The sequence below is a fragment of the Mus pahari genome, chromosome 7 (genome assembly GCF_900095145.1).
Source record: "Mus pahari chromosome 7, PAHARI_EIJ_v1.1, whole genome shotgun sequence".
Taxonomy (NCBI): Eukaryota; Metazoa; Chordata; class Mammalia; order Rodentia; family Muridae; genus Mus; species Mus pahari.
The window spans coordinates 69,421,872-69,449,380 of record NC_034596.1 but is presented as its reverse complement, the minus strand read 5'-3'; the positions used below and the strand labels follow the sequence as shown (position 1 = coordinate 69,449,380).

Here is a 27,509-nt window from a genome sequence, read left to right as displayed (position 1 = left end):
TTTCTTGCAACTTAAAGGAGCCTGCTTGAATGTCTCTTGAAGATTCAGACCTGTAATACCCAGCACAGTAGAATGAATAATTCAGACATTTAAAAATATCACATAAAAGGGATTATACAACCTCAAGTCTGGGCTTTGACATTTACATTAACACAGAGAATAAGAAAAATGTGCAATGAAAATTACTACATAGTCGCTCAAAAGATAAATGAAAATGTGAATAGTTTAACACCCACGGAGTTCTTTCCAAGCCATTTAAAAAGTAAGCCTTCTTCAAACTGTAATTTAATTCAAGAATGAAGGGTAAGGAAGGCATTAGTAACTACAGTTATTTTCCAAAGCTAACCTGAGAAAAATAAAAGTAACTTTCAGTGCAGAAAGTTTGTTTTTAAAGTATTTTCCCAAGAGATAGGTAGACATATAAGTAGACAGATAAACAGACGGAGGTACCAATCTTTACTATACCCAAGGTAGGTTGAGAAGACGGTATTCATTATACCTGATTAAAATTGACGCAAGGCAAGGAGGGTTCCCTTCAGCTGTCGAGTGAACCACAGGTTAGCCTGATAAACTCAGGGATCTGGGTAAACACAAACTTTTCGGTTGCCGCCAACACTGCATTTGCTACTCACCATCCCTTTGTCTGTGAAATGACACCATGGTCTTTTATAAGCGCTTCGTGAAAAGTAGATTACAACTCAGATGCACAGAGTTTCAGCTGTACAATGCTAATCCACTCAGCTGTACGTTACTAACCAAGCTCTGGTGTTGCAGCCCAGCAGCTCCGGCCCATGCTCACGCTGTAACATCCAACCCATTACCAGACAGAGCTGAAGTCAGACACAGGAAACAACTGCTTTTAGTAGCTAACAGGATAACGAAGCCAAGTTTTATCCAAGTCAACATCAGTATTTTGGTCTTAACATATTATATACCTAAGATATATATTTTTAATAACATATTACATACCTAAGATATATTATTTTCAATCATGTCAGATTTGAAAATTACCTCTTCAACCCAGCCTTTGAGCCTTAATAATTAACTATACGTCAGGCTGCATTAGCCACACACCATAGAGGCCGTGTGCTGGCAGCATTCAAGCACAATTTCTGCTTAAAACTCCTGGGGCGAGAAATTACAACAGTAGCACAGCATGACTATAGACATCTTTTCTGTGATTTACAAAAGTTCTGTGTCAAAGACACGTTTCAGAATCTACATGACTGCTCCTACGGGCCTATTAGACAGTACATAAGCATTGAACAGTGTACTAATTAATCTTATGTGTAGACAAGGACACACACACAGGTACCTATGCATTCATATACAGTAGACCAATGGGAACTTTAAAGCAAATACTAAAGAGGGTAAGGAGTGAAGCCCGACGGTGCATTATCTATAATCCCAGCAGTGAGGAGACCGAGCGAGGTAGTACTCTATGGAGAGTTCAAGGCCAGCCTAGCATACACAGGCAGACCCTGTCTAAATAAATGAGGAAGTAAGGGACACATCATTAAGCAGAAAAGCAGTGGGAACTTACTAAGTTATTAGTCAAGTTATTGACCATGAAAATTTCACACACTAGGAGATAAAACAAGGGGGCAAAATTTTTATTGTACTTAACCATAACACAAAATATTCAACAAAAACCACAGCCAAATCCATTGCTAGGTGACAGGTATGAATCATTTATATATAAACAATATTTTAAAGCAATGTTTTAAAAACAGAATTGTAAATATTATAGCACTGCATTAAGTACTGCACAAAAACTTTCAGGAAAGAGTACTAACTCACAAATATACAATTCTTTCTATTACATTCCAAAGGTAACAGAAACTCTATCTCCACTCATACAGACCTTTAACAAGTTTAACAAGTTTAACACATTTACAATTTATTTTGTAACAAACTACAATATAATTTGTTAAAATTGCAATATTAACAAAAATATTAAAATTAACCTTCAGAGTAAACTTTACTCAACTCTTGGCCTGTGACAGGCTCTTGCACTTCACAGAAATGACCTCGTTCTCAGACTCAGTCTTCACTGGCTACGTCCTGCTCGGAACACAACATGACACCATTTCTTCTGTTGGAAAGCTCAAAGTTTAAAACTCCATCAGCCTCCTGGCTCAGCATTTTCTCTTCCTCTTGGGTGCAGTGAACTCTGTGGATACAAGGTTAAGAAGTCCATGGATTCTTTTTAAAAATTTGGTATCTAAATGACAGGCTTCTGTAATAACACACATTTTACCTGCATATATGTTAAACAGTCTAACCCAATCAACAATGTCCCACAGCCATGACCCAAGAAGGAAACAGTGAGGGAGATAAATAATACACACAAACACACACACACACACACACACACACACACACACACACACCATGCATGTACAGACATTAAAATGTATATTAAAATGTAAAGATACATATATAATAAAAGCCACTACATGGTTCAGGTTGGGCTAGAACTTGCTATGTGATGCCATTAGTCCTCAGACTTGTAATCCTCCTATTTCAGCTTCCCGAACACTGGGATTAAAGGTTTGTTTATTGAGGCTGTCCTCAAAGTGGATCTCCTCCAAGTGCTAAAGTTATAGGTGTGTGCCACCACAGCCAGTGACACAAATATCTTAATACTTAATAAAGATTAGATGGAGATGATTGCTAACCTAAAATTTAAGAGAAAAAAAAAAATCATTGCTGACACACATGTAAATTTCCTCAAATAAAACTGCAGTTTAGAGACCCTGACCTCCAATGAGACAACAGGGCTCCAATCTTACTGAGATGGCAATGAGAGAGGAGTCTTAGTCATCCCGAATCTCCTTTATAATACAGTTAGCATGGCCCCAGGACAGCAACACTGAACTGTCTAGGCTGGTGCAGAGAAAGTGAAGAGTCTGATTCCATGACCGTGAAACCTGGAAACAACACACATGCAAGTATCCTGATCCTCTGGCTGTCACGGCTACATGCAGTAACTATCACACAAATAACCATCATTAACTACAATACACAGAACCTTAGAAAGACATGAGAGAGAAATAGTCCTCATCGATGAAAAGTAAAAAGGAAGTGGGGAGGGGGTGTCAGAAGAAAAAGAAAACAGATTCCTAGAAGAGGAGCATCCCGGATGGGGAGCACAGCAGGGCAGAGGCTGCAAGCAGCTCCTCAGGCAGGCGGGGACAATCCACATCCGGATACTGCATCATTGCTTGCTGGCTGTGGAGTGAGTCCATGGTTACTAGGGCAACACTGACAAGCTCCAACAGGCCAGCAACAAGGGTTGGAAGAATGAGTCGCCTGTCCTGGGGAGGGCACAGCCCTGACTCACAAGCCTAAGTCCCTGCAGGAGCTAACAAGATGCACGTGTACCTGCTTTGCTGAAGCCATCCATGTCCTCCTCCTCCTCTGTAATAATAGGCATACTCAGGCGTAAAGACTTCTCTTCCTTACGTTCATTCGGAGCATTACCTAGGAATATTTATTTAGAGATAGTGAGAAGTGACTGCATACAGAAACAAGGAATACTGATCTTAGATGTTTCAACACTGAAATTATAGCAACATAATTATGCATTCTAGACTAGAAATCCTTTAAGTGTTTATTTTCTAATTAGCTTACCAAGTAACAGGTTCCCATGACTATCTCGGCCTTAAATGATCCCTCTCTCCATCTGTCTAATCTTTTAAGTATTAAGATACGTGTGTCCCTGGGCGTAGTCGCATACACCTAGAACCTCAGCACTCAGACGATATCCACTTTGAGGACAGCCTGGGCTACCGTGAGATCCAGCCTTAATTAATTAATTAATTAATATAAAATACAGGCAAGCAGACAAACAGACAGACCAACCACAGCACTCAAGAAGCTGAAGCAGGAGGATTACGAGTCTAAAATCTCACTGGGCCACAAAGCAAGTTCCAGGTCAACCTGAAATATGTGTTGAAACCCTGTACCTATAACAACAAAACAAAACAAAAAACAAACAAAAAGAAGAACCCTCTGCTTTGAAAATTATTCTTTTATTAGGCAAAATAGAGAGAATGTGAAGATAAAAAATTTCTGAGATACATCTTATTTGATCGTTATTACATACAACAGGGTGTCTAGAGGGACTTAATCACATGTGTTATTTCAACTTTATAACTGAAAGTTGAACCGCTTTTCATTTTATTATTTTGAATACAAACACCTTTTCTTTAGCTATACAAGACACAAGCTCACATCTTTCTTTAGTCCTATCTGCCAGTGAATTTCCACTTTTAAAAACGCTGGAGTTGGGCTGGGATGTAGCTAAGTCAGTAGAGAGTTAACCTAACATGCACAAGTCCTGTGTTCAATACCCAGCACCATACACCAGGCATGGTGGTCCACACCATAGTTCCCAGCACTAGTGACGTGGAGAAAGGGGGACTGGAAGTTCAAGGACAGACAGACATTACAGGAATGGAATCTGGCCAGGCAGAATGAGCAAATATCCCCCACATGAAATCTACAACCTGCCACCCAGACTTGCCCAGCATTTACCCAGCATCCTCCTCTCATATGCCAAAATGCTCAGCATGCTTGTCTCCTCCCATCAGCCTCTGTGCTCATTTGCATGTCAGGTGCCCTCTAGTGCCTACAAGCAAGGCTGCTACCCACCACTCCTGACCCAGAGCCATCGCAGCAGCCCACTTTAGTCTATTACTCCTATATACCACATCGTCCCTGGGTTTCAAGGAAAACTCTAGCCATGTCACTTTCTTGCTCAGTATTTCATATACTTCCCCTCTGCCTACTGAATGAAACCTAGGATATTGATTCTACTCCTGAAGTCTGGCCGTGATACAATCCTCAACATGTTTGTCCAAAATGACTAAAAGTTAACATTGTTTACATGTGAACTAACATGGACCTCACTCTATACACCCCAAACACTGACCTTTTCAAGTCCTCTGCTGGGTGTCTGCCACCATGTGGATGCTGGGAATTGAACCCAAGTCTTACAGAAGAAGAGCCAGTAATGTTAAACATTGAGCCACCTCACCAGCCCCGCTAGTTTTTTTATTTTATTATTATTTTTTTTTTAAATAAGTACAAAGTACTTCTTAGACTCACCCACACATACCCATCATTTAGATATGCAGTGGGCTGATGTCACTTGTATTGTAACACTAATATGGGCCCCTAAGGCCTGATTGCCCCCAGAGATCAGAGTCTGCAAGTAGACCCAAATGCTATGTGACCTTCCCCAAAAGTTATTCCTGACTGGTGAGTAACAATGCCCACAGCCTATAGCTAGGCAGAACTGAGATGGGTGGGGCTTGGGGTGCCCAGGCTTTACATCAGAGAACCATGAGGAGAGGGAGGAAGGTGGAGAGAGTAGAAGATGCCAAGGGGTAAGAATCTTAAAATGTGTCCTTATTACCAGTTGGAACATCTTCTGGGTATTGCTGGATCTGCCGGTAGTACTATGTCCAGTTTTCTGAGGAACCACCAGACTGATTTCCAGAGTGGTTGTACCAGCTTGCAATCCCACCAGCAATGGAGGAGTGTTCCTTTCTCCACATCCTCGCCAGCATCTGCTGTCCCCTGAATTTTTGATCTTAGCCATTCTGACTGGTATGAGGTGAAATCTCAGGGTTGTTTTGATTTGCATTTCCCTGATGATTAAGGATGTTGAACATTTTTTTCAAGTGCTTCTCAGCCCTTCCATATTCCTCAGTGAAAATTCTTTGTTTAGCTCTGTACCCCATTTTTTTAATGGGGTTATTTGAATTTTTGGAGTTTAGCTTCTTGAGTTCTTTGTATATATTGGATATTAGTCCCCTATCAGATTTAGGATTGGTAAAAATTCTTTCCCAATCTGTTGGTGGCCTNTTTGTCTTATTGACAGTATCTTTTGCCCTACAGAAGCTTTGCAATTTTATGAGGTCCCATTTGTCGATTCTTGATCTTACAGCACAGACCACTGCTGTTCTGTTAAGGAATTTTTCCCTTGTGCTCATTTCCCTTGTGCTCTTTTCCCCACTTTCTCCTCTTTACATTTCAGTGTCTCTGGTTTTATGTGGACTTTTTTGATCCACTTAGACCTGAGCTTTGTACAAGGAGATAGGAATGCATCAATTCGTATTTTTCCACATGCTAACTGCCAGTTGTGCCAGCACCATTTGTTGAAAATGCTGTCTTTTTTCCACTGGATGGTTTTAGCTCCTTTGTCAAAGATCAAGTAACCATAGGTATGTGGGTTCATTTCTGGGTCTTCAATTCTGTTCCATTGATTTACCTGTCTGTCACTGTACCAGTACCATGAAGTTTTTTTTTAATCACAATTGCTCTGTAGTACAGCTTGAGGTCAGGAATGGTGATTCCCCCAGAGTTTCTTTTATTGTTGAGAATAGTTTTTGCTATCCTAGGTTTTTTATTATTCCAGATAAATTTGCAAATTGCCCTTTCTAACTCAGTGAAGAATTGAGTTGGAATTTTGATGGAGATTGCACTGAATCTGTAGATTGCTTTTGGCAGGATGGCCATTTTGACTATATTAGTCCTGCTGATCCATGAGCATGGGAGATCTTTCCATCTTCTGAGATCTTCTTCAATTTCTTTCTTCAGAGACTTGAAGATTTTGTCATACAGATCTTTCACCTCCTTAGTTAGAGTCACACCAAGATATTTTATATTTTTTGTGACTATTGTGAAGGGTGTTGTTTCCCTAATTTCTTTCTCATCCTGTTTATCCTTTGTGTAGAGAAAGGACACTGATTTGTTTGAGTTAATTTTATATCCAGCTACTGCACTGAAGCTGTTTATCAGCCTATGTTCATAGCTGCCCTATTTATAATAGCCAGAAGCTGGAAAGAACCCAGATGTCCCTCAACAGAGGAATGTATGCAGAAAATGTGGTACATTTACACAATGGAGTACTACTCAGCTATTAAAAACAATGAATTTATGAAATTCTTAGGCAAATGGATGTATCTGGAGGATATCATCCTGAGTGAGGTAACCCAATCACAAAAGAACTCACTTAATATGCACTCACTGATAAGTGGATATTAGCCCAGAAACTTAGAATACCCAAGGTACAATCTCCAAAACATAAGAAAATCAAGAAGGAAAACCAACACATGGATACTCCATTCCTCCCTAAAACAGTGAATAAAATACCCATGAAAGCAGTTGCAGAGACAACGTTTAAAGCTAAGATGAAAGGATGGACAACCGAGAGACTGCCCCACCCAGAGGTCCATCCCATAATCAGCCACCAAACGCAGACACTATTGCATATGCCAGCAAGAACTTGCTGAAAGGAGCCTGATATAGCTGTCTCTTGTGAGGCTATGCCAGTGCCCTGCAAATATAGAAGTGGATGCCCAAAGTCATCTATAGGATAGAACACAGAGACCACAATGTAGGAGATAGAGAAATTACCTAAGGAACTGAAGGGGTCTGCAACCCTATAGGTGGAACAACAATATGAACTAACCAGTACCCCCAGAGCTCATGCCTCTAGCTGCATATATAGCAGAAGATGGCCTAGTCAGCCATCGTTGGGAAGAGAGGCCCCTTGGTCTTGCAAACTTTATATGCCCCATACAGGGGAACGCCAGGGCCAAGAAGTGGGAGTGAGTGGGCAGGGGAGCAGGGTGGGGAGGAGGGTATAGGGGTCATTCTGGATAGCATTTGAAATGTAAATGAAGAAAATATCTAATAAAATAATTTTTAAAAAATTCTTAAAATGATGGTCATGAGGGCTGGCTAATTGGGTCATCTCAGTGGTCTTTGTTTTATTTCCAAACAATATGTAAAGGCAATTTGGAAAAAGAAGAAAGGGTAGTCTTAAATTATGTTATTACAATTTCACATCCATAATCAAAAAACCACCTCTACCTGCATATATAACAAAATGATTCAAATGTGTCATAGACATGAAAGTGATGTTTAAAGCTACAAAACATGTAGGAGAAAACATTGAAAAATTGTTCTCAAATAAGATTTTTTACATATAACACAAAAAGCATAAATCATAAAATAAAAAACGGTAGATTGCACTTCTTTGAAATTACAATTCCTGAGGCAATGTGGTAGTGTGTGTATGCAGTAGCAGCACTCGGGAGATGGAGGCAATGTGGTAGTGTGTGTATGCAGCAGCAGCACTTGGGAGGTGGAGGCAATGTGGTAGTGTGTGTATGCAGCAGCAGCACTTGGGAGGTGGAGGCAATGTGGTAGTGTGTGTATGCAGCAGCAGCACTTGGAAGGAGGAGGCAGGGGGTTCAGGGGTTTTAAGGCATCCATATCTACATAGAGAGCCAAGGTAAGCTTGGGCTGCAGGAGCCCCTGTCTTCTCAAAAACAAAACAAATCATGACAAAATTTTCCCCCTTGAGACAGAGTCTAACTATGTAGCCCTGTTTGGCCTGGAACTCATAGAAACCTTTGTACCTCTGATTCCTTAGCACTGTAAGGATTAATGGCATGCACTGTCATGTCCACTAAAACACTTATCATTGTAAGAAGTGTTATTAAAAAAAAAAAAAGAAAAGAGAAGAAAATGAGAAATTGAGCTATATCCTGGAAAAATGCATGCAAAATAAAATCCTGATTCCTGATAAAGGTCTCTATCTCCCCAGAACCTGTATCTCTTGCTATTCAATGGTGAGGAGCCACCAAGTGGGAAAACTGGTCAGGGGGAGAATGGGCTGCTCTTCCAGTGTCCAGTCAGTTCCCAGGCCCCACGGAAAGGCTCACAATCATCCTGAGCTCCAGGCACCTGATGCCCTCTTCCGGCCTTCGCAGGTACTGCACACATGTAGAACAGATGAAGACAAAATACACATAACATAAAAGAAATTTTAAGTTTTGTATTTAAAAAAATGTGGGGTGAGGGACTCACATGCACACACCTCTATAGTTGTTAAGGCAAGTCAACTGGGACCAACTGACCCTGTATTATACCCTGAATGGTTATGAGAAGAAACAAACACTGTAATAGCCAAAGCTGCTGACTCTGGAACCAAGTGGAAACTGGACATTTCTGGAGGGGACTGAAATGGTAGTGTTGTGTAACCGTTTCCTGTGAAACTAAAATATTCTATCCTGCAGGGAAGCTCTTCAAGTAGGAAAGTACACAGCCCCAAAACAGCTTCAGGAAGCCCCTGAAACAGAGCAAATTCACTAGGCCCTTACCTGCCGGAGTAAGCAATGAAAGCTGAGAGTCTCTCAGAGGAAGGGAAGCCAAGCTTCAAAGAAGACTCTCAGACAAACTGAGCTACCCAGATTGAGACTAGACCAGCTACCTGGAAGAAGCAGAAACCAGCTGGGTTATCTAGGAGAGGTTTAGACCAGTGTCACCTGAAAAGGACACTCTCCAACATGTTGAGCTGACCACAGGCTGTACAGTTGTTCTAGGCTCCCAGCTCTGTCACCCAAGCTGGGGTGAGCTCTGGTGATGTAGCTGTCTGTGAGCCATTTTTGTTCCTATAAATAACCCTGAAAAAACTTACTGGCTTACCAAGCTGGACTTTGGTATCCATATTTTGTTTGGTCTGTCACTGGACCCCTGTCATCTTTGGTAAGTAGATGTGTATGCTGTGTCTCCCCAGGAAAAGTGTTGTCACACAACATACAGTCACATTGAAAAAGTGGCAGTTTTGTATTTACCCCGGATGTGGGATTTCTGGATCACATGACTTAGGTTCATAGAAAAGTTTTACATAAAAACTATAATGGCTTTTTTCACAACTGCAGAAAGTGCCAACAGCCTAAATATCTTTTGGCTAGTGACTGGATAAACAGTGGACATCAGACAGGGAAATGCTAAGGGCAGTGCAGGAACCAGTCATATATGAGTAACGATATAGCTGACTCTCACGTTTGCCTGTTTCTCTGAAGCAGAGAGAAAAAAAAGAGAAGTCTGCCAGGCAGTGTCAAGGCAGGTCAGGGTCTGTTGGCAGACTTCCCAGCCTACTGAGCATGGAACGGTAAGAGGAGATGCACCTGAGGCTCAGGGGCTTAAGAATCTACTGACCTTGGTGGAAGGAACAGGGAAGCTTTTGGATGGGAACAGATGTTTTCTGTGTATATTTCAGCAACTGTTTCTGTTAGCTTGTGGCTTTGCTTCCCATGGTACTGTAGTATAAGAAGGATATGAGAAATACACTCACTGATCCCATGGTATTGACCTGCAGCCCTCTCATATCTGTCTCTTGCATCTTGCATTCGCCCCTCAGAGGACTGTTCAACTTCTCATGGGTGGAGCTTGTACACACATGCATTAACTAAGTTAAAGCCCAAACCCAAAAGGTACATATGTTAGGCATGATGGCACATGTAATGCCAGCATGTCTTTAATGCCAGTACTCCCAAGGCAGAGGCAGGTGGATCTCTATGAAGTCAAAGCCTGCCTGGTGTACATAGTGAATTCCAGAACAGCCAGGGCTACAGAGTGACCTGTCTCAACAACAACAACAACAACAAAGTTACATATTACATTATTCTGTTCATATGGCTTTCTGGAAAAGGCAGCTCTATTGGGACAGAAAACATGAGTGGTCACTCAGGGAACCGAGGCAAGAGAAGATGCTGATTGCCAAGAGGCACAAGCAAAACCACCACTTTACTCTAGTGGCTGGGTCTTCTGGCACCACATTCAATAGGGTCAGTGGCCTTCTCCCTTCATTTTCAGCCTTGGGAAGGGCTGTTTACAACGAGATACAATGTTAAAGTCTTGTGTCTGCACAAATCCATCAGGTTCCATTTTCATCCAACAGTAATTCACTGTTTCCACCATGAACAGATACTAGACTTGCCAGTATCTTTTACTGAGAGGTTTTCTCTTTTAATCAACTAATGAATTATACCAGCTTATTCCTTGTATCACTGAGATACAAAAGGCTGCTGGATTTGATGTGCTTTATCTAGGGAGGAATTTTGTGTGTGTGTGTGCTCATAAAGGATACAGGACTTCAATTTATTTCTTTCAGTAACAGCAAGCTAAAAAGTGTCCTTTTTATTTTCTGAAAGAATTGGTATAGGAACATTACTCTTTCCTTAAACATCTACAAGCTGGGTGCCATGGCACTTGACTAACCCTGGCACACAGGACATTAAAGCAGGAGAGTTCAAGGCCTCCTGAGCTGCAGAGCAAGAGACTGTCTCAAAGAGCTGAAGCTTTGCAAGACCAATCAATCCCCAGACTGGAAAAACAAGCTCACAGAAATTTCCAGTACAGCATCTTGAAGTTTCATCCCCTTACTAGACAAAAGACTATTCCGACTTTCTATCTCTTGTCTTAAGAGGAATGTACAGTCTGTCTAGTCACTGAACTTTCTAGACTAATAAAATTACCCAGCGTCTCCTTATGAAGCTTCCCGGCTCTGACTTCTGTAGTAGGATCTCCCTTACTTACGAAAACTTTTTTTTTTCTTTTTTTCTTTTTGTTCAGCTGACTCTAGAATATATTTTACATATAACACTGGCCATTCACAGTAAGTCATGAGAAGTGTGTAGCTTCTCTGATAATGTACAAGTTCATTTTCCAGTCACAACAAATAGCTCTGCATGAGCAATGTCAGGTAAAACATTCTTCGAGTGTGTCATGGCTAACAGGCTCTCCCTGTACATCTGTCTGTTTTTAAAAATCAAAGGAGCATCTGCTGGGCAGTGGTGGCGCACGCCTTTAATCCCAGCACTTGGGAGGCAGAAACAGGCGGATTTCTGAGTTTGAGGCCAGCCTGGTCTACAGAGTGAGTTCCAGGACAGCCAGGGCTACACAGAGAAATCCTGTCTCGGAAAAAAAAAAAACCAAAAGAGCATTCATGTCTTTTCTCCAGGACAGGGTTGATATGGTTGTCTGTGGTTGACCTGGCCCATCGCCTGCTTAGAAGTGCACTCCTACTGCAATACATCCCTTTATTCTCGTACCCACTGTAGCTACTCTCACATACTAGTAGCTGGGTAACTAAGCTGTGGAAAACAAAACAAAACAAAACAAAACAAAACAAAACTGTATGACTTGAGCTAGAGAGATGGCCTAGTGGTTAAGAGCACTGGCTAGTCTTCCAGAGGACCAGGGTTCAATTCCTAACACCCAAATGGAAACTCACAGCTGTCTGTAACTCCTGTTCCAGAAGATCTGACACCCTCACAGGCACACATATAGGCAAAACACAGGAAATTAAAATAAATTAATTTTTTTTAAACATTCAAAAGAACAAAACAAACCCTGTAAAGTCGGTAAAGCTCGTAAAATACCAGCTATCTGTACCTTTTACAGAAAGTCTGATGACTTCCTCATCTACAGAACGTTTTATATCGAGGTTGGATATCAGATATCATCAAGTATCTTCTCTAATAATTATTACAGTTAATAGATATTTTCACTTTGGTCAAACAGAAGATAAACTATATTAATAGGCCCAGTAAATGGCACCGTGGCTGCCCCCAGAGACAACTGGACTCAGGGAAAGGTCTCAGCTTGGGGGCGGCTTTGTTTGTACTGTGGGTTTTTTTTTCACTGCCTGAGTTTGTCCTAACAGCTGTCTTCCCTGTACCCCCCAACTTCTGAGGAGCAAGCTTTCCCTGTGAATCGCTTCTTGGCTGCCCTTAACAACAGACTTCTTCCTCTGAATTCTCACATCTGACGTACACTTCAATTCTCCCTCCCCAGCCTCAATACAGGAAAAGGAAAACATGTTCAGAGCCTCTAAGTTTCCTTCTTAAACCCCTGAGGTCGCCAGGAGTGATAAAGCCACTAAGTGTCTGTTAATGTTTTTACTGTTCTTTCTGCCTTTATACAGCATCTGGGTAATTCTTGAAAAAAATCAAATCATTAAAATACACACTGTTTAAGCATCAAGTAATGAGGCCATTTCACAGACACTCCATTACAAATGAAAATCAGGGGTAGTTCGATGAATTTAACTTAAGAAGAGAAGGTTTTTAGGATGCATTACTTATTGGCCTTTCCTAGATGCAAATTTAATTCACATACATCATTACTAATAAAGTTATCCTGATTAACAAGTTTGATATAATCTCTAGGGTCTCTTTCAGCAACAAGAGCCCAAGAAGCTATGAAATTGGGTTCATTTTTAACATTAAATTCCATGATTTTTCCAAACAAGTCTCTCTTGTAGTGGGACAGGATCTTACTAATTAGCTCAAGCTGGCCTTAAACTGGCAATCTTCCTGCCTCAGCCTCTAGAGTGCTGGGATTACAGATACCCCAACCAACCCAGCTCTAGTCCATCCCAGAAACAAGGGCCTACTCTCCAGCACCAGGTCTTTTAAAAACCAAAGTACCTTTGCTCCTGGAAGACCTCTTCCTTCCTGCTGGCCCTGCTGGTTCTCTGGCTCTCTTCCTCTCAGCTGCTCTGCCTTGCACTTGTCCAGACCCGGAATCAGGGTCAGAAGAGTCAAGCTTGGACTGGCGATGCCTCCTGGACTTGGACACCTTCGTGACAGAAACCCAGTTACTCAGATGAAGAACAAACAAACAAAAAAGACATGGCAAGGGCTGGAGAGATGGCTCAGCAGTTAAGAGCACTGACTGCTCTCCCAGAGGTCCTGAGTTCAACTCCCAGCAACCACATGGTGGCTCATAACCATCTGTAATGAGATCTGATGCCCTCTTCTGGTGTGTCTGAAGACAGCAACAGCGTACTCACAAAAAAGGAAATAAATAAATAAATGTAAAAAAGAAAAGAAAAAAGCAAATAAACACAAAACAAGACAAGATAGCCCATGCGGGAGGCAGCAAGCTAAAAGCCTACAGCACACTACCGCTAGCCACTCAAATACAGAGACATCAGAGGACTGCCAACCTTCTGGAACAAAGCCAAAAGAACAAAAACAGAGACTGAGATAAAAAGAGAAAAGGATTCAAAGGAAACGGGAGGAAACATCAAAAACTGAAATTAAATTAATGTCCTTAATGACAGACATGGTATCCTATGAAAAAGGGCAAAAATATTTTTAAAGAAACATTCAAAGACTAAGGATATTCTCAGAAAAAAAAAAAAAGTCAGCACAAATACTAAAAAACAAAACAAATTGACAATAAAAATCAAGATGATATTTAAGAAACATCCTAACCAAAATGGACAGAAACCAGCAAAGAAAAACAACAGGGTCAAGAAAAAAAAAATGGTACCATTCAAATTATTAATTTAAAGAAATTCCTCAGCATAAAGCCTGCAGACTGAAGCCATGTCCAGGCAACACCAACAATCAATGAAAACCGGATTACGGTATGAAGGGTGTCCTGAAATTCAAGGACAGAGAGCAAACTCCCAGAAAGTGGACGAGGACGGAGAACATGGCTTTGGAGTTACAGGCAAAAGGAAGAGCTACAGGAGAAGCTGCAGCGGTAGTTCTCGTCAGGTAGCTCTCTGGTCAGGGTGAGGAGGAGGGCTTGGTACTAACTTTTAAACTGTGTATTTGTATTATATAGATGAAAATGAAGGTGCCACTTAGGAAAGAACTCACTAAACAAGGAACTTACCGGGACAACAGCTGAAAAGGCTTTCGCTTTTATTTTCGCTAAAGACACTGCTCTTTCACATCTCTGGAAGGAAGATAAACAAGGAAAACCAAGTTGAAACATAAACATCAGGGAAATTGTGAAATGCAAGGACCCATCCTCCGGATTAAGATAGTTAAGAAACCACACGTGACAGACACCCTCTGCCTGCCACATGGCAGGTGACATAATGCCATCCTCATTGGTGGACCATTTCCTTCAAGGCTCACAGAAGGAGACACAAACCCTTAGGGATTAAGCCATTCCCTCATCTGCCTGTGCCTAAAGATGGCTCCACAGGTCAGATGGAACACTGGCCATGAGAAACTGCTCAAGTGTGGAGGTGTCACCAGGACTGAAAGGCTGAAAAGCAGGAAAACAGCACACAAACCTGTGCAAGAACCGACACACCTCCCATCATTCGGCCCTGCCTGCTCAAATCCCTAACATCTCCCTCCCGACAAGCGCTCTGAGTGACCTCAACAGTTCATGGACAGACTAAATGGACTTTTCCTGTGTTTTTATAATTCAGTCATAACACCTATGAAGCAGATTTAGTCACACATAAAAGGAAAGATGCCGTTAAAAGTCTGCCGACCTCTGGCTCCTCTGAAGTGCCTTCACCATTCTCTTCTCCATCTTTAAGTTTGGGTTTTAGGGAGGGATTCTGAAAGAACAAAAATTTTATTTATGAATGATTATGTATACACATTTATAATTCTGTTAATTACAGATGATTAGTAGATTGCAGTTTTAACAGTGAAGAACGTTTACTTTTAATGACTGAAAAAAGGTTTCAAATTACTACAGACTGGTCACCATCTGTCCTGTGATAAAGACCAGGGCCAAAAGCGACTCCAGGAGGAAAAGGTTTCCTTCAGCTCACAGCTTCCAGTCTATCTCAGCTCACAGCTTCCAGTCTATCTCAGCTCACAGCTTCCAGTCTATCATGAAGGGAGGCAGGGCGGGGACTCAGGAGGCACCTGGACAAGAACTGAAGCAGAGGCCATGGAGGGATGCTTACTGGCTGGCTCCCCGTGACTTGCTCAGACTGTGTCTTTGAACCACCCAGAACCACTGCCAGGGCAGTACTACCACAGAGAGCTGGGCCCTCCCACACCAATCAATAATCAAGAAAATGTCCCACAGAGTTGCCTACAGGCCAATCTAATGGAGGCATTTAACACAATTGAGGTTTTCTCTTTTCAAATGAAGCTCAGAAAACTAACCAGCACATTGTCTACCATTAAGATTACAAAGGATCATGCTGGAAAGAGAGCTTAGTGGGTTAGGTGATCTGTCCACTGTCGCCCTGAAGACCTGAGTTCAATCCTTGGGCCCCACATCCTAGAAGGGGAGAACCAACTCCTTAAGCACCCAGTTAAGGTGAAAACATTTTTTAGACCAAAAAGTTTCAATAGTTCTAGAAATCATTGTTAAATCACCTAACTGCCCTAACTAATGAGTTCCATATACCTCCTGTGGCATTAAAAGAATGGCTGGATATGCTGATGCACAACTTTAACCCCAGCACTGGGGAGGGATCTCTGTGGAGTTCGAGGCTAGCCTGGACTACTTACTGAGTTCAAAGGCTAGAGAGAAAGTTCCTTTAAAAAAAAATCCTGCCGGCAGTGGTGGCGCACGCCTTTAATCCCAGCACTTGGGAGGCAGAGGCAGGCAGATTTCTGAGTTCAAGGCCAGCCTGGTCTACAGAATGAGTTCCAGGACTGCCAGGGCTACACAGTGAAACCCTGTTGTGAAAAAAAACAAACAAACAAACAAAAAAATTCCATGGTATGGAGGTTTGAATGTGCTTGGCCCATGGGAAGTGACAATATTAGGAGGTGTGGCCCTGTTGGAGGAAGTGGGTCACTGTGTAGGCAGACTTTGAGGTCTCCTGCTCAAGCTCTGCCCAGTGCAGAAGAGAGCTTCCTTGGCTGCCTGCAGAAGAGTCTCCTCCTGGCTGCCTTTGGATCAAGATGTAGAACTCTCAGTTCCTCCAGCACCACATCTGCTTGAATGCTGCCATGCTTCCCACCATAATGATAAATGGACTGAACCTCTCAAACTGTAAGCCAGCCCCACTTAAATGCTTGCCTTTATAAGAGTTGCCTTGGTCATAGTATCTCCTCAAAGCAATGAAATCCTAAGACACAAGGCTAAGCTACACAAGAAAGACAATGCTGGAGACAGAGAAGTGCCTCCCCTGAGCAGTGTCCCCTACTAAACAGTAAGTGGGGTAGGTGGAACCAGACCCTCAGGTTCATAAGAAAGAGTAGTCTTCCAAAATTTTAGATGCAGCCCACTAATATTTACAAGTTGATAATGAATCCCAAGTTTTACAACAATAATAGAATTAATTCTGCACCAAACAAAATTAATCTATAATCTGGGTTTAGACTATTAACAATTCAACAACATTTACTCTCCCCCAGGCCCATTTGTAAAACTGAATAATGTCATGTGACAGGCCTAGTAAGAAACAAGGCCCTAACAAGTAAGGTAATGCCCTCTAAATCTTGATTCCACAGCAATGTGGCCTCTCTACAGTACTGACAGATTTAAACATCTGCGTATAACATAGGGAGTGTGGGGGGAAGACAGCAACAAGCAAGAGCTTACCTTCTGTTCTTTGTGCCACTCCTGATGCTCCAAAACTATGTTCTTAATGTTGTCAAAAAAATCCTCCTTTACCAGACTGAGAGCTTTGTCTGACATGGACTTGTCTGCTAAAATAGCATGCTTCATATTTTGATAATGATCGTGAACATTCAGCATTTCCTGTAAGGGAAAAGAGGATTTTTTTTTTTTATTTCTTATGTGATGTGGATTTTTTTTTTTTTTTATGATTGCTTTGTTTTGTTTTATCCTAAAAGACAGGGTCTTCCTATGTAGTCCAGGCTAGTGTTAGAAGTGTAGGCATGTACCGACATGACTGGTCCTTTATTTCTATCTTTGATGACAATCTTTTTCTTTTTCTTTTTTTTTTTTTTTTATTTTTTTTTCTTTTTCCCCCAAGACACGGTTTCTCTGTGTGGCCCTGGCTGTCCTGGAGCTCTCTCTGTAGACCAGGGTGGCCTCCAACTCAGATGTGTCTGCTTCAGGCTTCCAAATGCTGGGATTAAAAGTACACACCACCACTGCCTGGCTTAATGAAAATCTTAAAGGCAAACTAACTCACAATATGATTACTTTCCAAAGTGGCTACAAGTTGCAGGATACATACTAAAATCATAATAGGAACTCTCAGTATCTAGTTAATGAAGTCATAACAGCAACATATTAACTGTCAACAAAACCACTTTCCCCAACTTCAAGAGAATAAGAACAAACTCACCTCTAATACATCAGAAGTGATAAGTTTCATTACACGATCATTCGGGTCCTTAAATTTCTGTGTCACTTCAGTTTGTTGAACTTTTTTCTTCATTCTACACGAAAGCTAAATACAAAGAAACACCTTTTAAGATGAACATCCTGGGCTGGAGAGACGGCTCTGTGGGCAAAGGCACTTGCTGGGCAAGCCTGGTCACCTGAGTAGATTCCCATGAATCCCCATCAAGGTGAAAGGAGAGAACAGACACCACAGTGGTCCTACTGTGCACATGCATGAACATGCATGTATCACCTATACACATTGTCAAATGCACAAACATGCACAGCAGTAACAATTTCTCAAAAATGTTAAATGAGCTAAAGAACTTAAATATAAGCCTGGAATAAATTTATAGGAGTAGAAGAACACAAATACACTTAACTAGCCATTTTCAGAGTCTACTGGGTTTTTCTAAGTAGTAGATGCCACACTGAATGCTACAGGGTCTGCCCAGCTTCCAAAGGTCTCATGGTTTCCCAGAAGGAGAATATCTGTTCTCCTAATCTCAATTGTTACAAAACTGAAGAAATGGTGGGATTAGAAGTTATTGTTTATCAACTAAGATTTAAATTCCTTATTCTTCAAATAGGCCCTCTTGACATTCGAATGGAGAAAGGCATGAGGCTGAAAGAGGCAGCCCAGTGGCTGAGGACCAGCCTCAATGCATGTGGCTCTGAGCTGACCCCTCAGCTCTGGAAGGAGATTTTAGAAAGCAGCTACAGATGTCGGGTCTCTTCCTGCTCACAGTAATTAGCTTCCATGTGTGGTCCACAAACACCCTACACTCAAGAGCAGAGGCTCAATTCTGTCTTCAGGGAAAACAAGACAATCAGAAAATATTCTTCTAAATGCAAGGTTAGAGTTTTGAACACCACTATCAGACTTCCCATTTTCAGGAGAACAAAGCAGACTGTGGACAATGAATTGTATGTAACTGCTTGTTTTGAAAATAACTGTTATTTCAAAGCAGCAGCCCACGCCTTTATTCCCAGCATGCAGGAGGCAGAGGCAGGCGGATCTCTGTTCAAGGCCAGCCTGGTCTACAGAGTGAGTTCCAGGACAGCCAGGGTTACACAAAGAAACCCTGTCTTGAAAAAAGGAAAAAGGGCTGGTGAGATGGATCAGTGGGTAAGAGCACCCGACTGCTCTTCCGAAGGTCCAGAGTTCAAATCCCAGCAACCACATGGTGGCTCACAACCATCCGTAAAAAGATCTGATGCCCTCTTCTGGAGTGTCTGAAGACAGCTACAATGTACTTACATATAATAAATAAATACATCTTTAAAAAAAAAAAAAAAAGAAAAAAGGAAAAAAAAAGAGAAGAAATGATGTTTTTAGGCAACATACCAGCTTGGGCATCGCTGTGAAGTGGAAGGCTCTGTCCAGCCGAAGCTTCCTGAAAACAAAAGCCGCGTCGAAATGCTGTGCGTTCATCAAGTCTTGCTGAAACCTAACAACTTCATCCCAGTCCTTCAAGGCAACTCTGATCTACAGCCATGGGGAGAAATGTCACTCTGTGAATACACTGGATCCTTTCCCACAAACGTCAGCCTAAACACTGGCATTTCCACTTAAGTCCTGTATATTTAAAAACAAAAAACAAAAACAGTGCCTGGCTCAAGTTTCTACCGAGGGCCAGTAATCACCAGGCCTCACCTTTTGTTTCGGCTGGCACAGTTGTGTGTTGTACAACCCGTACAGAAGATACAAAGCGCCAACTCGGATCTGGAACGTGTGTGGAGGCAAAAAGTAGCGCCACGCCAAAGCTAAAGCTTCTTTTGTAAACATGTTCTTTTTTAAATTTCTCATTTTGCCACTGCAAAACAAAGAGGAAATATTTCCACTGTTAAATAAATATGGACAAAGGCCTCTGGAGGCATATGCTTCTGTAAACAGTCCCTAGGAACTAGACGGAGAACTCACAATGGACCCTCTTGTGATTCAAGCAGAAAGAACTTATTTTCTACTGTCAGGTAACCATGACACTGCCACTGAAACACCAGCCTTGCTGCCAAACTGATGACTATAGAAAAAGCTTCAAATTCATATTGAATACTTAAAACATTTAACATTGAAATAACCATGCTCTTACAGACTCAAACACTCTGTGTATTTTAATCTATACTATACATTTCCCAGTAGTCTCCAGGATTTTCATCATTTTCTGTCCATGGGCACCTTAAGTGCAAGTCAGAGAGAGATAACCCTACCTAACCCACCTTCCCATTCATCAGAGCACAAAAGCAAGTCTGAGCAACGAAACAATGAAAGCGACTTGGTGCGCATCATCAGAGTGTTCTGTGACAGGCCTTCAATTGGCAGATTAAAAATGTTCTCCGTTTTTTAAAGCTAGACACAACAGCACACTCCAGAGATCCTAGCAATTGGAAAATAGACATAGAAAGATCAAAAGGTTTAAGGTTAACCTTAGCTACATATTGAGGACCAGGCCAGCCTGGGCTACAAGAGATCCAGTCTCAAACAAAACAGGAACTTGGGGGTGGTGGCCCAGACTGTAATCCCAGCACTCTGGAGCCAAGAGGTAGGACTGTCACAAAGTCAATCTTCAAATACAACCTCAGCTAAAATGCCTCAAAACACCTTTAACTCATGAAAACATCTGACATTCACGTAATTATAAATATGCTGTGTTTTTCATATTACTAACAGCGAAACAAAATGGTAAAGACCTAAGCACCTTAGTTAATATACCTTACTGCATATCATTACAAATGGAGGAGGAAACCACTTTAGCTTTTGAAACAATAAAAATAATAAGTACAGTAAAAAAAAAAAAAAAAACACAAAAGCCTACGGTAGTGTGGAAACCAAAATGATCCCTAAAGAAAATCCAACTGGGGTGCAGTGGCACACACCTTTAATCCCAGCTTTCAGCAGGCAGAGGCAGGGGAATCTCTGTGAGTTTGAGACCAGCCTAGAATACTCAGTTCCAGGACATTCTGGGCTTCACAGAAAGACCCTATCTGGAAAAAAAAGATGGGGGGGGAAGCTACCCCAACCTCTTTAGTACAGTGAAAGACTATAGAAAAGAAAAGACAACAGGCTATGCAAGGTAATGGGCACCTTTAATCCCATCTGCATGGTACTTTCCAGGCCACACAGGACTGTACACTAAAACCCTGTCTCAAAAAAATAATAATAAATAAATAAATGTAAACTAAGTTTAAAAAGGAAACAGGAAGACATAATAGATTTAGATTTTCTTTTTTAAAATAGGGTCTCATTTTCCAGCCCAGGCTGACCTCAAACTTGCAATTCTCCTGCCTCGGCCTCTTGATTGCTCTAATTATAAGCCTCTGACACCACACTTGATAAAATTAACTGCCTCTAAGCCTCAATTTTCTAGTCTCTAAAACATGGGACACTTATAACTGCTTTTCAGAGCTCTTAGTTAAGTATATTAGATAATGAATCCATTACAGTTAGCTACATAAAACATCGGTTGTACAATAGATAATTTTTGTTGTTATTTTGGGTTTTAAGACAGTGTCTCTTGCAGAATTCTCTTTGTAGCTGGGATGGCCTTGTACTCCTGGCCTTGATTCTCCCCACATTCTGGGCTTAGAGGAATGCTGCCCCAGAACAGGTTAATTTCATCACCTGTAATAATTTACAACTTCATTTGTAATAACTTACAAACTACATAATAGTCTACATCAATAGTATAAAAAGTTCTATTTTATTCAACAAAAGATCTAGTAAGATTTCATTCAATCATTTACCCTTTTCAAGAATTTATATGGTATGGTAATTAATACAAACACCATATTCAAACGTGGGCAAGGTGATGAATGCCTGACCTTAGAAGGAAGAGGCAGGCAGATCTCAAAGCCAGTCTGGTATAAAGGCAAGTTTCAGGCCAGCCAAGGCTACACACAATGAGGGCATGTCTCAAAAACAATACCACATTAATCACATCACTGTTCTCACACAGCTCAGTCTAAGGGAGAAATCAAATAGTAGTAATAACTCTGAACATTAATTTCACACGTCGAACCACCTAATATATTGGTTCATTTAATTCCCACACTATTATGATCTATTTTACAAACAAAAAGGGTTGTCCCATATCTGGGAGAGGGGGACTGGAGAGCTGTATTCAAATCCTGATGCCCAGGACCCATCATCTCCGCTCTTCACCGTTATCCAAGACTGTGTCTCTAATTATGAAATATACTCTAGATGGTGAGATAAATACTTCGTGCTGGGGGTAGACAGAACTCGAGCCTCTCACTTAGTCCCGAAGGCCAAAAGAATTCCCTAAAGAACTATCATTTGGGTTCAAAAATGACTGACGAAGTGGTCAAGCAAAAGGAGATGGGAAATTCCCAGGCTAGGAAAAGCCAGTGGAGTACCAAAAGCAACTCGAGCCAAGAGAGTGAGTGCAAGGTGTGGGGGCACTGGAAATGAGGCTGGGGACAGAGGCAAAGGCGGCTACTGGGTTGAAGCTGGGCCTTATCCACCCAAAGGCGATACACAGAGATTCAAACCTGCACTTGCAACGTCAGTTGTTGCATGCTAAATGAATTCCTTCGTAGAGGACCCTGTGTCGATGGGAATACTTTGTTTCTAACCGTGGATTCATTCATGGCATACAAGATTGGAGGAGGTCTGAGTGCAGATGGAGGCGGTGGAGATGCAGAGGGCCGAGTCAGCAGAGTGCAAGGGCGACCCACGGAAACCGCCTAGGCGGAGGTCGGGGACGCAGGCTGCGTTCCCCACGGGGGCTGGGGGGAACGAGGCACACCCACCAGAAGATGGTCGCGAACTTCATGCTGCGCCAGAGCTCCGTGAAGTCCTCGAAGCGCACACTGTCCATCTCTTGGAAGCGGCTGAGCAGCGTCTCGAAGTCAGTCTGCAGGCCCGGAGGGATCCCCACGCCTTCAACAGTTCCAGCGCCCGTGGGACGGGTCCCGGCGCCCACAGGAGTCCCCATGCTCACTCCGGGACCGGGAATCCCCGAAGACTAGCCGACCCTGTAGCACCGCCCCAGTCACGTCACGTCACGTACGCGCACTCAGTGACGTACTATCCGGGACCTCAAGCCCCGCCTTCATCCGGGTCTTTCCTGGCACCTGCGGCGCTTCTTGCGCATGCGTGAGTGCATGGTGATTTTTAGCCTAGAAAGCCTAACCTGGTGGTCCACGCCTTTAATTTCAGCTCTTGAGAGGCAGGGGCAGGAGGATTTCTGTGATTTACAAGCCTGCCTGGTGTATGCAGCGAGTTTCAGGTCTACATAGAGAGACCCTCTAAATAAATAAATAAGTAAATAAGTAAATAAAACCTTCAAATTAGGTAGGTAGATAAAACAATAATAGTGCCTGCTAACTATTAGTCAATAGGACATGAAGACGCGATTTGTTTTTTGTTTTTTTTTTTCCTCTAAGACAGGGCTTCTCTATGTAGCCCTGACTGTCTGGAACTCACTCTGTAGACCAGGCTGGCCTCGAACTCAGAAATCTGCCTGCCTCTGCCTCCCAAGTGCTGGGATTAAAGGCGTGCGCCACTGACGTCAGACGAAGACTCGATTTCAACTAACAACCCAGAAAAGGATTTGAGGTCTTCATTGCCTCCTGACTCATATAAACTACACTTAGCCTGCCAGTCTTCTTTAAAGTGACTCTACGCTAGCAACCACCCTAACTTCCCTCCATGTGGGAAGATGATCTAAAGAGAACTTCTTCGGAAAGGAACTCCCTTGGTTCTTCCTCATTGCCAAGATCCCCTACAGTCTATGCTTACCTGAGTGATTAATTTGTGGCTCTCCAACCATGCTGGGCAACAGTTGCTGTTTCTTACCCTTGTTGCCTCTGACAATCTAGCACAGTACTGAGTCAGGAGCACCTGCTTGATACACTGTTGTTTGGCTAAAGTAGCTGTCTAGAAATCCCACTTTTTAGCTTCTCCCAGGAGCTTGTTATGGGTTAGCATTCTGTATTTGAACTGTATTTCTCTTTTGAAGGCTAACTAATCTTTAGAAAAGGTATTCTGGGGTGTGCTTGTATGGATGCATTTATTTTATTTTTTGTAATGGTGTGTGTGTGTGTGTGTGTGTGTGTGTGTGTGTGTGTGTGTTTTCATGAACACACCTCCTGGCCCATGTGGAGGCCAGAAGTTGACGTCTGGTGTGTATACATATATTTTAGTTGTTGATTTTTAATTTTATGAAAATGGAATTGCAATCTACAACTCATATTCTTCAAAATATTTTTAAACATTCAAGATGTATCTGCTGTTATTTGCAGCCATAGTTCCTATTTTCACTGTTGCTTAATACTCTGTTGAATTAATACTAATACTTTGTTGAATTAATACACAATTTGCCCACAATTCCCTCTTGGAGTTTATTTAAATTCCAGATTTTGCTATCATAAACAAAGCCACTGCAATTACATCTTCGCCTACTTTGTAAGGACAAAATACAGAAGACTCAATCTAATTTGAATTTTCATATCAACTTTAAAGCTTACTTCCTGTGACAAAAATCCTTTAAAAAAAGAAAATGTTAGCTGGGTGTGGTGGTGCACACCTTTAATCCCAGCACTCAGGAGGCAGAGACAGGTGGGGCTCTGTGAATTCAAGGCCAGCCTGGTCTAAAAAAATGAGTCCAGGACAGCCAGGGCTGGTTAAATTGAGAAACCTCGAGGGTGGGGGTGGAGGTGGGGGAAGAAAGAGAGAAAGAGAGAGAGAGAGAGAGAGAGAGAGAGAGAGAGAGAGAGAGAGAGAGAGAGAGAATGGAAGGAAGGAAGGTTGGTTCTTTGGACTTCAGCTGATTGTTAATTAACCCTATTGCCTTAGGAAGAACTCAGATGATGGAACTCTTAGGGGTGTGTGTGTGTGTGTGTGTGTGTGTGTGTTAGGGTTCAAGAATCACCACCCAAACCATACAAACACTGATCTTAAGCAAGAATAGTTTATTGAACAGACATCTTAATACTGAATGTTTGGGACAGCAAAAAGGACTCAGAAGCTTAATTGTAGTACTAGATTGTTCTCAGGATAGACTTTTTATAGGAAAAATCAGCTTCCGACATTTAAAGGGCAAGGAGGGGAGCAGTTGGCAAAGCTCTTTGGTCCTGAGTACAGTAAGCAGGGTGGTGAACAGGGGAACTTCAGAGCATTGAGATAACAGGGCATGCATGTTATAACTTTGGGCTTATTAGTAGCATTCTTCTATGTTGGCCACAAAAACCACAATGAGCTCATATATAGGTGCAGGAAGGGCTGCCAACTACTCAGTTCTGACTCAAGATATTTTAGACATAACAGTTCATATTGACCTTTGATTTGATGGGTCCTCCTACATAAAGTTTTGTAGAATTTCTTTTTTTTTTTTTTTTTTGGTTTTTCGAGACAGGGTTTCTCTGTATAGCCCTGGCTGTCCTGGAACCACTTTGTAGACCAGGCTAGCCTTGAACTCAGAAATCCGCCTGTCTCTGCCTCCCAAGTGCTGGGATTAAAGGCGTGCGCCACCACCGCCTGGCTTAGAATTTCTTAAGATTAGCAAACCTTATACAGAATATTCATACAGAACAAAACAGGGTATGTGGTCAGGATGTCGTTGCTTTAAGCCCAGTCACTTCTATGTTTCAATGACTGGCAGGCATGTTATAGCAACACTATAAAATAGCTGGCAGGCATGGAACAAAATGGCTACAACTATTCTGGGGGTGAGTGTTAGACCATAACATGTTACTGTTGTTGTTGTTCTTTTGACATTATTTTTAGGGATGTGTGGTGGCCGTGACATGTTCGTGGATACTAAAACACACTTTTAGGCAGTCACTTCTCGCCTTCTGTACAAGGATCCTGGGATTTCTAACTCAAATCTCTGCCACACCCACTCTACACCTGATGTAGTGACTCACATCAGGTCTAAAAACCTGGAGGAGTCCTGAGGAAAAAGTGTCTCAAAGAGACTCAGCCTCCTAGAGTCCTGGCATTTCCAATAATCTATATACACAAACCCTATTCACATGTTAGTATGGTGTATGCTCTCTCAGTATTATTAATGCCTTTATTTTTTTTTAAAGATTTATTTATTTATTTATTATATGTAATTACACTGTAGCTGACTTCAGACACTGCAGAATCTTGTTACGGATGGTTGTGAGCCACCATGTGGTTGCTGGGATTTGAACTCAGGACCTTTGGAAGAGCAGTCAGTGCTCTTACCCGTTGAGCCATCTCAGCAGCCCCCTATTAATGCCTTTAAAGACTGAATGTTTACCATAGGTGAAGTTTCCACTAGTGTTCCAAAGACCTAAAAATTCCTTAAAGCCAGTGTTCCAAAGTCCTGATAATTCCTTAAAGCCAGGAGCTCGGAATTCAGTATTTACCAAGGCCTAGGAAATAGGGGGTTTGTGGTATTGCATTATTCATGAGAAGGTCTGCTAGTGCTGAACCCCCGGTGCTAGCTTTCACAAGGCTCAAAGGAGTAGCACAAATTGTGACTAGGGTGTGAAATCCTTACCTGTCTTTAGCTGACCCTAGGCAGAACTGCTTTATCTTAACTGTAAACATTACCTGGCTCCTGTAGGTTCCTTTGAAGTCATTCCTCTGTTTTGTGTCAAGTAACTTCAATGTACTTTGCCTGCTGTGACATCCTACCCCTTTGTTCTCTGTACTTTATAACACTGGTGTTCACTTTATGAGAATGCATTCAGTCTCTCTCTCTCTCTCTCTCTCTCTCTCTCTCTCTCTCTCTCTCTCTCTCTCACTGTCTGTCACTCATTTGCGAATCCTCGTCGCTCACCTGCAACCAAGAGACCCGTTCCACACAGATAGGGGACCCAAAGTGAGGCCCGTCTGTGACAAATCTCAGGTTTCCCCCTGCAAGAGTTTCACTGACTAAATTGTCTTACTGACCCAGTTTTTCTTTTTCTAATTAGTATTAGGTATTTATTCATTCGTACATTCATTCACATATCCATTTCAAGAGAGATCCTTACCTGGAACCTCCTAGATAGCTTGTGCTAGCTTAGAACTTGAGATTTTCCTGCCTCAGCCTCCCTGGTCCTGGGATTGCATGTGTTCACTACCATACAGGGCAAATTTTAGCTTTAATTGGCAATAATTCTCCCTATTCTGGATTATATAACCCAGAATTATTTCGATACTTTAAAATACTTTGGGAAGATCAAATTGGGCTAACTAACTAACGTACCACCACCATCTCCTTACTTAAAAACAATTCGTTCTTAATTTATTGTTTGCATTTTCATATATACATATATACATATATATATATACATACATATATATATACACATGTTTTGTTCTGTATGAATGTTCTGTATAAGGTTTGCTAATCTTAAGAAATTCTACAAAACTTTATGTAGGACCCATCAAATCAAAGGTCAATATGAACTGTTATGTCATATATACATAACATATATCCAGTTTGGGTCACCCCTCCCCTCCCCCTCCTCTCCTCCTGCCCCCATTCCCACTTGAACCCTTCCATTCTCCCTTGCAGTGTCCTATCACAGCGGCTGTTTATCCTTCACTCCCTTGAAGCTCACTATCTCAGGCATTTTGTTTCAGTAGTGAGCTTAGCAACACAAGGAGGTTCTAGAAAAAGCCTACATTG

At 41.9% G+C, this 27,509-nt stretch overlaps 1 protein-coding gene across 1 annotated transcript; it reads right to left on the bottom strand.

The window, feature by feature from the left end:
- Window positions 1-1,156: 1,156 nt before the first annotated feature.
- On the bottom strand, window positions 1,157-22,882 carry Snapc1 (small nuclear RNA activating complex polypeptide 1). Its single transcript, XM_021202459.2, has 10 exons — window positions 22,669-22,882; window positions 19,553-19,712; window positions 19,244-19,384; window positions 17,858-17,962; window positions 17,143-17,301; window positions 15,119-15,187; window positions 14,503-14,565; window positions 13,302-13,452; window positions 3,388-3,486; window positions 1,157-2,173 (listed from the first exon to the last, which is right to left on the bottom strand). The coding sequence occupies exons 1-10, from the start codon at window positions 22,851-22,853 to the stop codon at window positions 2,139-2,141; spliced, it is 1,167 nt and encodes a 388-aa protein (XP_021058118.1). The 5' UTR covers window positions 22,854-22,882; the 3' UTR covers window positions 1,157-2,138.
- Between the last annotated feature and the right edge of the window lie 4,627 nt (window positions 22,883-27,509).

Coding starts and splice junctions, on each gene's coding strand:
- Snapc1 (XM_021202459.2), bottom strand. CDS start 22,853: ATGGGGACTCCTGTGGGCGCCGGGACCCGTCCCACGGGCGCTGGAACT. Junction 19,385..19,552: donor TGTGCCAGCCGAAACAAAAG/GTGAGGCCTGGT, acceptor CCATGGCTGTAG/ATCAGAGTTGCCTTGAAGGA. Junction 13,453..14,502: donor CCTTTTCAGCTGTTGTCCCG/GTAAGTTCCTTG, acceptor TCTGTCACGAAG/GTGTCCAAGTCCAGGAGGCA.